Source organism: Brachyistius frenatus, unplaced genomic scaffold (genome assembly GCF_029030835.1).
Source record: "Brachyistius frenatus isolate BFR_SWC_R1_liver_20210118 unplaced genomic scaffold, ASM2903083v1 Contig_28, whole genome shotgun sequence".
Classification (NCBI taxonomy): Eukaryota; Metazoa; Chordata; class Actinopteri; family Embiotocidae; genus Brachyistius; species Brachyistius frenatus.
Window position 1 is genome coordinate 970305 of NW_027210627.1, and position 16233 is coordinate 986537.

Below are 16233 nucleotides of genomic sequence, written 5' to 3' on the forward strand. Positions count from 1 at the left end.
TCTATCTATCTATCTATCTATCTGTCTATCTATCTATCTATCTATCTATCTATCTATCTATCTATCTATCTATCTATCTATCTATCTATCTACCTATCTACCTACCTACCTACCTACCTACCTACCTACCTACCTACCTACCTACCTACCTACCTACCTATCTACCTATCTACCTATCTATCTATCTATCTATCTATCTATCTATCTATCTATCTATCTATCTATCTATCTATCTATCTATCTATCTATCTATCTATCTATCTATCTATCTATCTATCTATCCTATCTATCTATCTAGACCCAGTAACAGACAGAAAAAGCAGCAATTTCACTGTATTTATTCATTTATTTCCCTCTCCAATATGGATCCTTGACTTCTATAAAACCTTGTCATTTCACCCTCTGCTGATTATAAGTGATAACTCCAAAATCAGGTATATTTCAAATGCAATATTCTTTGAGTTTTTGCAGTGGTTGACATTAACTAATTACATTTACTCAAATACTATAGCTAAGTACAATTTTGAGGTCGCTACCTTCCACTTCCACTTCATGACATTTCAGAGGGAAACATTATACCTTCTATTTATTTTAAAACGTTATTTACTTTTCAGAGGATGATTTGAAACAATGGATAATCTAACCAGCTTGTTGTTAAAGATTAAAGCAGTGGTTTCCAACCTGTTTGTCCTCTGATGTCTTACAAACAGCTGTATGTGGGTCACATTTCAAATGTTTGAATTGTTAACAGCTTTACCAAAGAGCAATGTTTCCCTTGAACTTCTCACATGGTTTCATTTCAATAAATGTACAAATGATCCAACATCTGAGCAAAAATAAAAGATGAAAGAAAAAGTCCAAAACTTCTTCACTTGTTTTTTCTTCTTTCCTTCTTCAGTAATCATTGGATGACCCTTCACATTTTTCTGCTGTTTCTGGATATAAAACTGATTATAAATTAGTTTGAAACATCTCCACCTGCAGCAGCTACAACAGTAACAGGCTGCTCACACTATGATGCTTGAGTATTAATAATCTAATGATGTCATATATTATCAAATATATAATCAAACAATATAAACCATTTTACTGACTTAATGCTTTATCCACATTTCGCTGATAATACTTCTGCACTTTTATTTAAGTAGGATTTTACTTGTAATTAAGTATTTTTACTTTGCTGTATTGGTACTTTTACTCAAGTAAAGTATCCAAATACTTCCTCCACTTCTGTTAGTTGAATTAAAGTTTTACTTCTGCCTTCAACGATCCCAGTTTTTATTCTGTTTTTTGGGGATTTCATTTGTAGACATCAACAGGAGAAAGAATGTGATGAAACTTGCACGAAAATCTCTGTTAAATATGAGAGGGAAGAGGTGAGGGGGTTTCCTGATACCTGTCTGCGTCTGAGAGTAAATGAGGTCGCTTCCTGGACTGTCACTTAAAAACGAAAGTCAGAGAGAAACAAGTGCACATGGTGAATGAGGCTGACGGAGGAGCAGCGCAGCAACATCTCAGGTAACAAATACGAGGGAAAACAGCATTTATTTATCACAGAAATGACTACAATAAATAAAAATGGATTGATTATAGATCATAACTAACACTGTTGTTTGTTTTGTTTTCTTCCCCCTTTAAGCAGTCTTTGGAGATAACAGGTGTCTCGTGGCGTCTTTACGCACCGCAGCATGAGTCAGTGGAAGCAGATTCAGCAGCTGGAGATCAGACTCCTGGAACATGTGGACTATCTGTACGATGATAACTTCCCCATGGACATCCGGCAGGGCCTGGCCAGCTGGATAGAGTCTCAGGACTGGTAAATCTTGTGTGTTGGGGGCAGGTGGCTGACATAAAAATGAAGCTTACATTATTACCTGTCTGTAACCCTGCCGCTGTGGGAGGGGTAATTACAGTGAAAGACATTTTTTTTTAGTGTGGGCAGGTATCAGAGATGTCTCAAAAGATTGAAAATAAATACATTCAGAACTATTGATATAGTAGAAGAAAAATGTGTTTTGTAATTTGGTCTGGTGTCTCTTCATGTCCATCTCTAGTGGTGGAATTTACATTTCCTACTGTACTGACAAATTAAAGATACTTTACTTGAGTATTTTCATGTTATTTAACTGCAGAATTTTAACTTATAGTTGAGTATTTTCACTGTGTGGTATTAGTAGCCTACTTCTACTGAAGTAAAGGACCTGAAATACTTTTTCCACCACTGTCAATCTGTAAGAAACATCTGTAAGAACTAACAGCCAAAGAACAAAAACACTCAGACTTCACCTTTCACTGGATTTGATCTAAATCGCTGGTTTGACATGTTTGTTTTTCATTTAGTCATTTACAATGGATCAAAAGGGTGCTCTTGTTTGGAACAAACCCACAGAGAGACATCACCTTCCTCTGAAATTCTCCTTACAGAGCGTTTTAATGTCTGTCAGCTCATTGTTTTGGTTTTTCAGCCCACAACTTTCCTGCCATCGACCTTATTTCCTGCAGGAAGCTGTTTTCAGTGAAAAAGCTCTCAGAAACCAGTTGAAGGCTAAATGCCCTGCAACAAGCAGCAGACAAATAAAGTTAGTAACTAGCGAGCAAACTAGCTACAATGAGACTAAATGGGAGTAACCAGGTGTTTTCTCTTTGTTTGTTTTGTTTTCGTATGTTTTGCTGTCCCCAAGTGGCCAGAAATAAATCAATTGGTGTATTTCAGACGACAGTTGGCCTACATCGAAGCAGCCATTAGACTTTGCTAGTGGAATTTATGCTTCAAAAGTTACACTACAAAGCGATAATTACTTTATCCTTTGGTTTGTAAGCTTAATACCAGCCACCTTCTTCTTCTTTGTGGGTTTTGCTGGAATTCTCCTAAACTGTGTGTTTTTCAGGGACACGGCGGTTAACGACGAGTCGATGGCGTCGGTGCTGTTCACCAACCTCCTGTCCCAGCTGGAGAAGGTGCGCTTGCAGGAGCTGAACTTTCTGCAAAGACACAACATGAAAATCATACAACAGCAGCTACAGGTGAGTTTCCGTCCTTTCATCCCTTCATGTCCTATTAAATTCCTTTTCTGCAGCATTTTGGGCAGCAGTGCTTAAAGGTTGACCGTTGCCACATAATCACTTCCTATTTGTGTTCTCTATTTGTCCCACTGATGGCAATGATATACCCACAAAAACCATAAAAGCTGATAGTTAGATTTATTATTTGATGTGCTTATCCAGTACACCATAATCAACACAAACAACTTGAACTGCAATGTTTTGTGTATGAGAAAACAGTGTGTCTATGGAAACAGCAGCGTACACAAAGGAGTGTTACAGCATGCGTTACTTACATATCTATTGATACGTCACTACAAGGAAACAGGAGAGATTTAATCTGAAATGTTGAATGTGGGAGAGGGGAGATATGACATGCTTAGACAATAAGCATATAGGACTTTGGTGAAAGTTAAAATATAACACTGAAAACATAAAAAAAAAAAAATACAAAAAAGGTTTTAAATCGGGTGTACAGTGTAACATAGATTCCAAGTCTGTGCAATACTTTAGGGAAAGAAAGACAAAAGTCCCACAACAGCAATAACAACAAGCACCGACTCTCAGAATCTATGAGGTTCCATTTGTGCCAAAGTTAGATAGATAGGTGGTAGATAGATGGGGAATTGTTGTGTTTTAGTCAAATCAAGACAGTAAAATATAAAATAAGACATGTACACTAGATTGTTTGGACTCAGAAGTTGATGGCAGAAAAAAATGATGATACATCTGGATTTAAAAGGCAGTACCATATTTTTTGGAAAAAAATGGAATCCCATATGTTTCTCTATATCTGACTATTTGACTAACATTTGTGTTTCTGTCTGTACAGAAGTCTGTAACTACACATTACAGTAAGCCATGTTGATATATATAGTGGTCTTCGAGGAAATGTCTGCCGTTATTTAACAATTTAAAAAATGTTGTTATTAAAAAAATTAAAAAAATTAAAAGTTATGTGCTTCATTGCAGTAGAACTTGTCATCTCTTGCAGCAGTTGTGTTTAAAACATGTACAAGAAGGAGAAGTAGTTTCATGGTGGTTCAGAGTGTATTGTGTGTGTATTGGAGGTGAAAGGGAAGTAAAATATAATGTTGCTATACTCTCAAACTAGGAATCGCTGTAAATATGTCACTGGTTTCCGTTTGTCTGCTGTGAGTCACTGCTACTCTTTTTACTGTTCAAATATCGAAAGATGTGAGTCAAGACCAACCAAATATGACTTTCTGGAGTTTCATATTTCTATAAATTATAAATCTATTGGGTAGGAATACTCTTTTTTAACCTTTTCTTGAAATAAACTCTCGAAAGTTTGGCTGAAGAGCTGCACAGGATGTTCAGCTGAGGGCGAGGCATGTTCACGTTCACGCCTCGAGCCCCACCGCAACTTTTATTCTGGAAAGGACGTCTACCTTTGCAGAACCGACCCGCCAGCCTCATACGGCTGTTTCCTGTGTGCCTAATTGTGTCAAAGTCAAAACCTCTCAGAGGAAGCAGTTATTCCTCTGCAGTAGTCAGAGGTGTTTGTGGCTTGTTGTTGTTGTTGTTGTCATGTGGGAGTTAAATTTGTAACTCAAGACTATTTGGTTTGAAGACAAATTATATCTGTTGCATAACAACCACAGCAGTAAGAAATAAGCACCAAAAACGTTTCCAGGTTAAATTCTTGCTGACTAATACGAGTCGACTAAAAGGATGTTTGTCGGTGCATCATTGTTGCGGCAATGAAAGTGAGTGTGTAGGTGTGTGTTTATGCATCCACAGTCATTGTTCTGGCAATGATGCTGATGAAAACTGGAGGCGGGAGAAAAACTTTCCTTTTTCCCTTAGCAGAATCTTTCTTATTTTTTTTAAGTGGGCTTTTGAATGGGCCGAAGAGGAAGTGCAGCTGCTTGTTTCAGTGCTTTGTTGCTGCAGGAACATAAAACGGTGATCAGACCTGTTTATCAGCCCTGGAAAAACTAACCCAGATGATGTCATAGTGATGTTAGCAGGGTTAACTCAGCCTAAGGATGTCAAATTTATGACAGACTGCCAACATAGAGTTTAAAAGACATTTGGCACGTAGGGAGGAACTAATGAAGAGATACATCATGGGAATAGGATTTATCATTTTTGGGGAATTTGACCCATAATAAGGGTTCAGATCATAGACTGTATATAAAAGTGCACGTAGCTTCCAGGTCTGAAAAATGAGGCCAACACTAAAAACACAATACCACCATCGGCCACTAGGGGTTGGGTCTAAAAAGCCTCTGGCTTCTTAGACTCCCATTGAACCTCTCTCATGAAATACAAAGTCAATCATTTTTTTCCACGAGCTATTTTGGTGTTCTTACCTAAAGTCGCTCCTTCTTATTAGTTTTTCTGGTGATCCATCTGAAACTAATCCGTCATTAATTAAATATTAGGCCTCAAAAAGTTGTTTTTGGTGGAGGGTCTGTTTGATTGACAGGCCTGTATAGTTTAACATACATTCCAGGAATTAAGTGCATTACTTTAAAAATAAATCACCTTCTAAATTAGTGTCCTTCAAGAGGCTGCAGATAACCTCACCTTTATTTTGATTGTGCAATTTATTTCCATTACAAATGGGGATTACACCCTCGGAATGTTCTCCAATATTTAATTAAAAGTTACGTTACAGGCTATAGAAAAAAACAAAAAAACTGGTGGTACTCCAAGTTTCTGTGATTACATTTACTCTGTCGTTGCGCACGGATAACTTTGGAGACTGGTTAAACCTGGTTGAATAAAGCACTTCCAGTAAAGACTCCCGTCTCTGAAAAGACTTGTGTTGCCAAATCTCCGTGAGCACTAATTCCTTATTGTCTGCTGACAAGATATGCAAGAAGTGGAAACTAAACAGCCCAACCCTGCTTTTATGGCTATGGCCTACAAGCATTTGAAGGCAAAACATTAACCATTAATGAACTGCAATGAGAGTGTTTCTGAAATTCTTTATCTGTGTTGCTCAGGTGTTTTTGTAACGTGTGTGTGTGTGTGTGTGTGTGTGTGTGTGTGTGTGTGTGTGTGTGTGTGTGTGTGTGTGTGTGTGTGTGTGTGTGTGTGTGTGTGTGTGTGTGTCTCCAGGTGAAATACTTGACCAATCCCACCGTCATGGCCAGAGTCATCTCCACTTGCCTCAGGGAGGAGCAGCGTATTCTCTCCAGCGCCTGCACGCAGGAACAGGTTTGTTTTCTCTTCTCGTCTCGAAGGGAAAGTCCCTTTTTGCTGCTGCTGGTAAATGAGTGGCAGAACCAGGAAGACAGCTCGACACCCCCACACTCCCAACCGCTCCACTCTATTCCAGAGAAACAATATTGGAAGACAAAATACTTCCGGTAAACGTTCAGGTGTCATCATAACCACAAAAAGGATAGCAGTTCTATTGATGTTGAGGCTGCTGCAAAGATGCTCCAACACAAAATTACACAACTTACAATTTAGAATAACTAATTAATCTAAAACATTGAGCCTGGTCCTGTCGGAGATTTCCTCCTGTTAAAAGGGAGTTTCTCCTTCCCTCTGTTGGAGTTTTTTCCTCTTAGTTTATGTGTTAATTGTTGTATTGTTGGGTTTCTCTGTATAATGCTGTAAAGTTCTGCTGTAGGGACTTTAATGTGTTAAGTGCCATGAAATAACCTGTGTTGTGATTTGGCACTATATAAATTAAATTAAATTGAACTGAATTAAACGCATGTCTTTGAACGGTGGAAAGGAGCCGGAGAAAACCGACACAGGCGCAGGGCGAACAGGCAAACTCCACACAGAAAGGTTCTGTACACGGCATCTTCAACTAATTGTTTCGGTTTTACACTTCACATCCTTCTTGTTTGTGTTCGCTCTCACTTGTTGCGTTTTAGCCTCAACATGTACATGTTGTTCTACAGTGTCTGCTGAGCGGCAAAAAAATGTGTTATTGCAGGTTTAAGCCATGGAAAAATAGAAGTGGTTTCACTTTGCAAAATATAAATTTTGATATTCTCTTCGTGCACACAGACTAGAGCTCCATCATGACATTTAGTTTGTTATGATAATAAAGTTCTGTTTATTTGTTAAATCAGAAGTGCTGAGAATTCAACACTAAAGCCTGGATTACAGATTAAAAACAGGTTATTTTAGATACACTGTGTCCTGATTAATAAAAATGAAATAAACGATTTTCTTCAGGGTCCACTGGAGAAATCGCTGCAGAACTCTGTGGCCTTCGAGAGGCAGAAGAACATGGACAACAGAGTCGGGATCATCAGGAACAACGTGCAGGTAATTGAAACACTTCGACCTTCTGTGACAGATTAAAACAAAGACAGATAAAGTGACCTTAATGAGATGTCTGTCTCTAGTTGATGGACCAGGCTGTGAAATACATCGAGGACATGCAGGAAGACTTTGATTTCCGCTACAAGACCCTACAGTCTCGAGGTGAGACAAAAACCCAACTCATTTACTAATTTGAAAGTGTTGTTTCTTCTCACAAACCCAAAAAGCTGCAGAGCCTACAACAGAATAAAAATATGTAGGATGTATTTTTTTTTTATATAAAATATGTGTTTGTGGTTGTGTGTTTGTCTGTGTCAGAAACATCAGACAAGAACTCTGACATGATGAAACAGGAAGTACCACGACTGCAGGAAATGCTCAACCGGCTCGACTTCAAAAGGAAGGTATGCATCAGTGTTATCATGCAAAGCTCTGACACTTGAACAAATATGTTCTGTGTGTACAAATCACTCATTAAACCAACATCACCTGCTTTTCTTACCTTTGTTAGGAGATTGTGTCAAAGATGAGCATTGTGATCAAGGATATTGACGACCTGATGACTTCTCAGCTCAACCCTGAGCTGCAGGACTGGAAGCGCCGGCAGCAGATCGCTGCCATCGGTGGTCCTCTGCTCACCGGCCTGGAGCAGCTGCAGGGCTGGTATTGAGCTTCATCCAAAGTTTGAGATAATTAATCAAGGTTGCAGCCGCAACTAAGTGTTGCGATCATAGACTGTACATAAAAGTGGATGGAGCTTCCGGGTCTGAAAGATGAGGCCAAGGCAGAAATGCCATAAATTGCAATACCACCGAGGGCCACTAGAGGTTGGCTCCAAAAATGCTCTGTCTCCATAGACTCCCATTCAACTTCTCATGAAATACAAAGTTAATAAAAACATTTCTCCAGTTCTTATGGCTAAAGTACCTCCTTCTTAGTTAGTAGTTTTCAGGTGATCATTCTAAAAATAATTTCGTCATCAATTAGAAAATAGGCCTCAAAAAGGGGCAGTGTCCATTTGATTGACAGGCCTGTGATACAATCAGGTTTCTGCTATTGGTGGGCGGAGTGTAGTCCTCAGGTTTTCAATCAGATCAAGTCAGAAAAGAGTACTTCGGCTATTGTTGAACTTCCATGAAGTCAGTGGACCCACAAAAGACAGATTAGAAAAATGAATTGATGCTCTCATGGAAGTTACGTGCCTTCTTCTCTCCTGCCTTCCTCTCATCTTCATCTCTTCTCTCCCCGTTCAGGTTTACTCTGACAGCTCAGAGCCTCTTCCAGATCAAGCGTCAGCTGGACAAACTCGGGGAGCTGGTGGTGAAGGTCACCTACGAGAGTGATCCAATACCGCTGCAGAAACCTCAGATGGAAGAGCGAATTAAATACCTCATCTACCATCTGACCAAGAGGTACGAGCACAACACAACGAGACACAGTGTGTAGCTACAGTCAGGCCGGTATCACGGCAAACACACGGCGAGATGAAGTCACAGATTCGGGATAATAGTTTCGAGTCTGAGAGGTGACAAAGTGTGCTTTTGGAGGGTTTTTTTTTCCTAATCATAACCACGTGTGTTTGCACCAAGTGGCAACCAACAGTGACGTCACCCATTGGTTTGTGAACGGCTGTTATGAAGCCCCGAGTTCGGATTTTGGCCATCTTGCTAGTTCGGAGCGGTTTGGAGCCAGAAGTGTGAACTTGGGCCGAGTGAACGGTGGATCTGACTCGATTTGGTTGGAAACCAGAGGACACTACACCCCGCCCACCGATAGTGGACATCTGACTGCACCACTGGACTGTCAATCAAACAGACACGCCCCCAGAAATAGTACTTTTTGAGGCCTATTTTCTAATCAAGGATTAAATTATTTTCAGATTAAAAATAAAATGAATGACTTCCTCCTCTGTTTGCAGTGCTAACAACACCTTAGAGAGGTGATAAATAAAAGGACGAGTCCCTCACAGGCACGAGCTGTCGAGTGATATGAACGTGTTAACTGTATGAGGTGTGGTTTGTTCTCAGCTCGTTTGTGGTGGAGAAGCAGCCATGCATGCCGACACACCCGCAGAGGCCCCTCATCATCAAGACTGGAGTACAATTCACCACCAAAGTCAGGTGACATGACGTTCTACTCTGTTTGGCCTTTTTCATTACGGTCTGTCATTTTTTATTCGTGCATGCTTGTATTTATATGCGTTGGTTTTATTCATTGTCCGCTGGTGAAAAAATAAATTCATGCTGACATGAAAATGCACAAACCATCACTGCTGCTATTTAACCGGGACTACTACATTCCCAATGTGCAATACGGCTTCATACGCGCACTTTTATAAATTAAATTTTCAAATATAAATCTGCATTTTCATATGAATGTTAGATATTATGTTTGATTTTTCTTTATGTAATATTCTATATTTTGTACAACTTGCATTTTACATACATTTCTTGTCCGACACATTCCGTTGTACTTTTGATCCTTGTTAACCTTCATGTCATGATGATTAATTAAATTCATTGAGAAGTTAATTGACCTTTTGTCCTCTTTCTGTTTTCTCACAGACTCCTGGTTAAACTTCCAGAAGTAGACTATCAGCTGAAAGTCAAAACAACATTTGACAAGTACAATCTTTGTTTTTATTCCGGAAAAAAAAAAAAAAAAAAATCAGTTTATCTGTATGTAATGTTACATGAGCAGTAAAGTTTTTATTAAATTTGTGTTTTTGTGTCTCTCTATAGGGACCTCCCCCCTGGCAGAGTGTGAGTACAAACAATCTCAAGACAGGATGTGCTGCTGCTGTCTAATGTTAGCGCAGATAAAAGCAGTGCAGCAGTGACACGATTGAGCAACTCTTTTACTCCAATAAATTATTTCTATCTAATCTACAGATACTGATTTAATTTGGCGAATCTATGAAGCTGTTTAATCTTTTCCCTCTTTTTCTCCTCAGAAGTCGTCAGTTTTTCATCCTGACCAACAACACTAAAGTCATGGACATTGAGGACTACTCAAACGGCTGCCTCTCAGTGGAGTTCAGACACCTGGTGAGACAACATTCAGTCTCACTTACGGAGACTAACTCGTACATTTAAACTACTTCTTAAGTGGTTATGTCAAAGAACCTGAACCAGTTTTAAAAAATATATATATTTAAACTTACTGACACCGAGTTATTGTGTTACAGCAGCTGAAAGAGAGGAAATATATCAATGGCACAAAAGGGAATGAGGTAAGAAACATAGATGACCATTAATGTAGCAGCAAAGTGCTTTTTTAGCACCTCTTCTGAACACCAACCATTTCAGCTGGATTTGGATATCCAGTAAATAAGGGTCTGACTACGTCATTGCGATTAATGTCTGTATGTCATTCTAAAACTGATGTTCCCATTGATCCCTGACTTAATAAATTATGTACGTTGTGTAATTTTGCAGGGCCTGCTCTCTGTGACAGAAGAACTTCACTCTCTCAGTTTTGAGGCTTGCTTCACGGTGCAGGGCCTCACCATCGATCTGGAGGTCAGCAGCAGATTTTTATTTGATCTTTTGATCTCTGTTGCTGCTATTCGCTCACAGTGCATGTGATTTTTAAAAAAAAAATCTTTCATCCAGACATGTTCGCTGCCACTGGTGGTGATCTCCAATGTCAGCCAGTTGGCTGGAGGCTGGGCCTCCGTCATGTGGTATAACTTCCTGAGTGATGAGCCGCGGGTGAGCTTCCTTACTTCCTTACTGGCTTTCCAGTAAATAAATACGTAAACTCAATCTTAATGTCTTCTGTGCCTCTAAAAATAACTTTAAACGTCCTTGTTCAGTCTTTCAAATGCAGTTCTGCTTTCTTGTTTTTAATGTGTTGCTATGCCTCGGTGAAGAACTTTATTTTGCTTTATGTCTGAACGGTGCTGTATAATAAAATTTGCCTGGCCTCGCCCTTTTTTCTACTCTTTCCTTTTCCCCCTCAGAACTTGGCGTTCTTCGGGAACCCACCTCGGGCCAACTGGAGCGAGCTCGCCGAGGTCCTCAGCTGGCAGTTCTCCACTTTTGCTGGTCTAGGTCTCAACAAAGAGCAGCTCACCATGCTGGGAGAAAAGCTTTTCGGTATGTTTGCCGTTTACTTTTACAACTATGAAGTGGTAGTTAAGATAAAGGAAAGGAAAAAAAGGAAAAAAAAACATTGTGGAGAAATAAACTTTATTTTCAAGAGACTGGGTGTTGGGTACTTTGGTGAAGCCATTATATTATTTTGTATACGTTTCTGTAGGTCAGTATCCCTCCTGCAGTGACTATCAAGTGTCCTGGTCTAAGTTTTCTAAGGTAAGCATTAAATAATATGACCACTACTACACAGTATGGCCATTTAAAAAGCATTTTGTCTTCCCTTATTTCATCATTCAAATGCCAAATAAGTGCTCATTGTATCTCTTTCCACATTCGTCAAGGAGAATATCCTGGGAAAGCCCTTCAGTTTCTGGATGTGGCTGGACTCCATCCTGGAGCTCATCAAGAAGCACCTTCTGCCAGTCTGGAATGAGAAGTAGGCCGGCCACTAGCTTTATGTCACACCATCACAACGGTCCCAATAAATCTGCTCTTCTTAGGATATAACTACAAAATCACTGCACAAAAATAATCTGTTTTGAGGCACTAGATTCACACTCATGTAAATCGATGTACCTTGGATCAGATGTGGGAGTAGTTTTTCTGTTTTGTAGGTTTGTAAGTGGAAGTGCAAAAGAATATTAACCTCCGATTTTACAGAAGATGTTACCGTAGAGCCGATTGAATGTCAAAATGTGAAGGAGAAAAACACGAGGGTCAAAGCAGAAGAAGATAACTGCTGTTTTTGTCTTGTCATGCAGCTACATCATGGGCTTTGTGAGTAAAGAGATGGAGCGCGCGTTGCTAAAGGACAGAGAGCCCGGCACCTTCCTCTTACGCTTCAGTGAGAGCCACCTCGGGGGAATCACCTTCACCTGGGTGCAGCACGGTGACAATGGTCAGGTCTCTTTCAATATAATTTCCACCAGTTAAATAATTATGCTGTATGAAAAACAGCATGTAGTGTTTCCAGACAGGCTTTGTGAATTGCTTTCTTTACCTGATCTCTTGCTAACAGTGACTTTTTACTACAGGCGAGGTGAAGTTCAACTCTGTGGAGCCGTACACTAAAAGCCGGCTCAGCGCTCTGCCGTTCGCCGACATAATCCGAGACTACAAAGTAATCTCGGACGGGGTTGTCCCCAAAAACCCGCTCAAGTTCCTCTACCCCGACATCCCCAAAGACGAGGCCTTCGGGCGGCTTTACAACAGTCAGCCCAGCAAAGGCAAGAGAATAAAACTGTACTTTCATTTCAGCCCAGTATCACCTATCAGTCCATCACAAGATACTGTGTACAAATACACACATGTATGACCAGGGTTGAAGAAGGGGGACACGTGACGAAGTACAAACACATAACTTTGACCCAAACGACTGGCGTTTGATTCTGTGAGAAAGCAAAAGCCGAAAGTTTATTTTTAGTAATGTAAGTCAGCCACATACAAAAAGCATTTAATTTAAATCACCGCAAGAAGGTTCTGGGTTCAAATCTCAGCTGGGACCTTTCTGTGTGGACCTACATGCAAGGTTAAGTAGTGATTCTAACTATACTTACGTAGAATTAATTATTTCAACCCAAACCACACTTATTTCCTTATCCTAACCATGTTTTTTTGTTTGTTTGTTTTTGCTGTCTAAACCTAAGGGAGGTTTTCACATCTATAGGCGAGCTAAAACATGACACTGACACACTATTGGCTAGTGGAGTGACAGGTGTATTACACGCTCTGGTTGTTCATTTAGAGGTTGATTAATGCGGGTCTTTTCGTGCTTGAATCTTTGTTCTGTGACTAGAATATAAACGACAACACTAATCTCTCTAATCTCTGTTGAATTTCCAGTTTATCCATACATAGCTTCAACCCTGATCCCCATCTCAGAACTGCGGTGAGTTTCTCTGACTTGGTATTTATATGCTACACAAAACGTGTACTCAACTTAGTTTGCACTAACAAATATACTACAAATATACTACTATATATATATTATATAATATAATATGCGGTACTATGCCCCGCCCACCTACAGCTGTAACCTGACATGAGGCAGAACTAAAGAACAAAAAGGGAGCTCTGCTTCAAAAACCACAAAATCCCAAAACATTTCAACAACACAAAACTCAAGCAGGTCAGGAACAGAAAGCCGAGGGTAAGACTGGGAGTAATGCTGTGCTCAAACGGGGTCGTATTCACCGTGTACACAGGGCGAAAACCAAAACAACAGAAGAGGCTGAAGAGTAAAAAAAAAAAGAAAAGAAATGGAAATCATTTATATAAGAAATTGGACCTTTAAATAAATGTTAAACCCTACATGACATTTCAAACTAATTTCCATTGTCTAACGTGTTATCTTTCCTTCCATTGCTGTTACAGTCAGAGTGCAAACATCCCTCCACCTTCTTGTCGGTCTCCTGAGCCCCCGATGACTCCCGGAGAGTTCGACATGCTCAACGCACAGCTGTGCTTCGACATGGACGACGTAAGTTTATGCTGCCAATATCTTGGCGAACCTGTGTGCCATAGAGCTGATGTGTTAGTGGATATCATGTGGGGAAACACCAACAGGAGCCACACCGGCAGCAGAAAACAGCAAATCAACTTCTGTTTAAGTGACATTTGACAAAAACTTCAGCACCCGGGTCATTTAGAAAATAAACTTAAAAAAAAAAAATTATTATTAAACAATGTATTCCTAATCTGATGTAAATCTTAAAAAGCAATCAGTTTAACAGGATGGGTGAGCAACACAAACAGTACTGAGAGAGGGAGTCAGACATTGGTGGGATTTATTGACAACAGATCAGGGAACTTTGGCTTGCAACATGTCGCTGCCCCTTTTTGGGGGGAAACAAGTGACACTCGCCACAGACCGTATCATCAAAACCAAACTATTCAAAACCCACAAGAGTCAAATTTGTTTGTAAATGACACAAAGACATGCCATAATTGAATCCCGCTACAAATACTATGCTGGCTAACAATAGCACTGTGCTAAGGGACCGAGCTGCATTATAACTCGCATTGTCCTGTTGTCTTCCCTTTGTAAAGCCCTGTTGCTGGTCTGACCTATAACAAGAAATACAGACTAACACCTGCCTTAACCTTGTGTGGGTTATTTTTCTTAAAGCGCCTTAAGTGGGGGAAAAAAAAAGGCAAAAAAGGGTAAATTACTGCAGAGTCTGAGCCCATGCTTTTTTCCAGAAAACTCTATGGCTGATGTAAATTTTCTCCTGATGCTCCACTAATGTTGTTTCCCTTTTTTGCTGTTCAGATGGGTTCTCCATATTCAGAGTAAAGCGAGATGAAATATGCAACATGTGGATCGACTGTTCCTCGAGTCCTTCCTGACAACAACTTTCAGGCCGACGTGACAACAGCCTCCACTTGATGTCAAGATCTTGATTACGAGTCAGCTGTGTTTACAGAAGTCTTGTGGTTAAACTGGATTTTTTTTTAAAATTTTTTTTTAACTGTAGGCTATATTCATTATTAATTTGATGTCACACTTTTTTTTATTATTAATCTTTGACATTTTATTTTTTTAATTAGTTATATTTCACCTTTTGATGGATTTTCTCTGTAAGGCGTGTATTGTATATATGACGATTTAAGCATGTCTTTTTTAAATTGTAATGTATCATATTGACATTAGTTTGATGCTTTATGTCCACATCAGTGGCAACCCTGTCCCTTTTTACCTAATTACTACTATCAACAATTAAAAATGCATCGTTGTTACACAGTGTTTTGATCCACACAGTAAATCAAGGTTAAAGCTGACCTGCCAGAGGCACGTCAGCGTCTCCAGACAAAAACTTTGCAGCACTGAGAAGCTTTTATTCTGAAAGCGGACGGAAGTAAAATGTCTGCTTGTTACCGGCTTGATGATACAATTAGTGCAGCGTTTGCTGAGAATCACGTGATTTTTAGAGAGCGTGGAGTGGGCGGTGTGTTTACGTGCTAATTCGGAAATCCTGAAAATCTGCAATGTGTTTATATCAAAGTGCAGTGAAGGTGGAGGATGCGGTTAAAACACCGGATTGAAAAAGCTATGCCATCAGTTTATTTGTAATGAAAGAAAAAAAAATGGATCGATTTTTGTTTGTTTTGTTCTATAGCCTACACAAAAAGATATCATTTCAAATACATAAAGATAAAATAATAAACCGAACCCATCAACGAATTGCTGAATGAATGAAATAAATTAGTTTTAAATAACTTTGACTTACTTCATTAAAACATCCTTTATGTTGGCATTTCCACTGTCTTCAGATGTAATTTAGTGCAAATAGACATTCAAAACAACCATGAAACACACCTTACCATAAAGTGGTAAGTAAGTAGTAAGTAATAACCGCATATAGTAGCAGCTAAGGTCAGCGTTTATTAAAGTAGTTCTGTCTTTATTCTAGTCACAATGTTTTGGAGTGAAAAAGGGCTTTGCAGACCAAAAGTAGTGAGGTTAGTTATAACTATGGAGTGCAGAGTTAGGTGTGCTGATTTCAGTATTTACAGTATTAGAAAATCCAAAACGCACAACCTCCCAATTGTCACAAACATGTTGTAAATCCTGAATAATTCTAATGAGACGAAACGTGTTACGTGTAAATCACTGACAACAGGAAAAGTATTGCACAAAGGCCCCATCTATTTCTGCATTTACCAGCAGCAACCTAAGGAGACAACAGTGACTCACTTTTAACCCTTTAAAAACACAACTGTTTTTTAGGCCTCTGCTCGAAAATTGCATACCCATAATAAAAAAAAAAAGCATATCTGTGCAACCACAATGAAAAATTGAAAAAAAAAAATATATATATATTTGTAA

At 39.4% G+C, this 16233-nt stretch overlaps 1 protein-coding gene across 4 annotated transcripts; it reads left to right on the forward strand.

The window, feature by feature from the left end:
* Positions 1–1476: 1476 nt before the first annotated feature.
* Positions 1477–15143, forward strand: stat4 (signal transducer and activator of transcription 4). 4 transcript variants are annotated; one of them, XM_069698775.1, is made up of 24 exons: positions 1477–1518; positions 1643–1816; positions 2889–3024; positions 6136–6234; positions 7216–7308; positions 7389–7467; positions 7624–7709; positions 7817–7968; positions 8559–8717; positions 9333–9425; positions 9870–9929; positions 10047–10067; positions 10259–10352; positions 10493–10537; positions 10743–10826; positions 10920–11018; positions 11270–11405; positions 11569–11621; positions 11747–11841; positions 12167–12303; positions 12440–12631; positions 13248–13293; positions 13779–13884; positions 14677–15143. In XM_069698775.1, the coding sequence occupies exons 2-24, from the start codon at positions 1689–1691 to the stop codon at positions 14698–14700; spliced, it is 2217 nt and encodes a 738-aa protein (XP_069554876.1). In that variant the 5' UTR covers positions 1477–1518; positions 1643–1688; the 3' UTR covers positions 14701–15143. The 4 variants fall into 4 exon arrangements, with proteins under 4 accessions (XP_069554876.1, XP_069554879.1, XP_069554878.1 ...); XM_069698778.1 differs by having other exon boundaries at positions 10496–10537; XM_069698777.1 differs by having other exon boundaries at positions 10262–10352.
* Positions 15144–16233: the final 1090 nt, after the last annotated feature.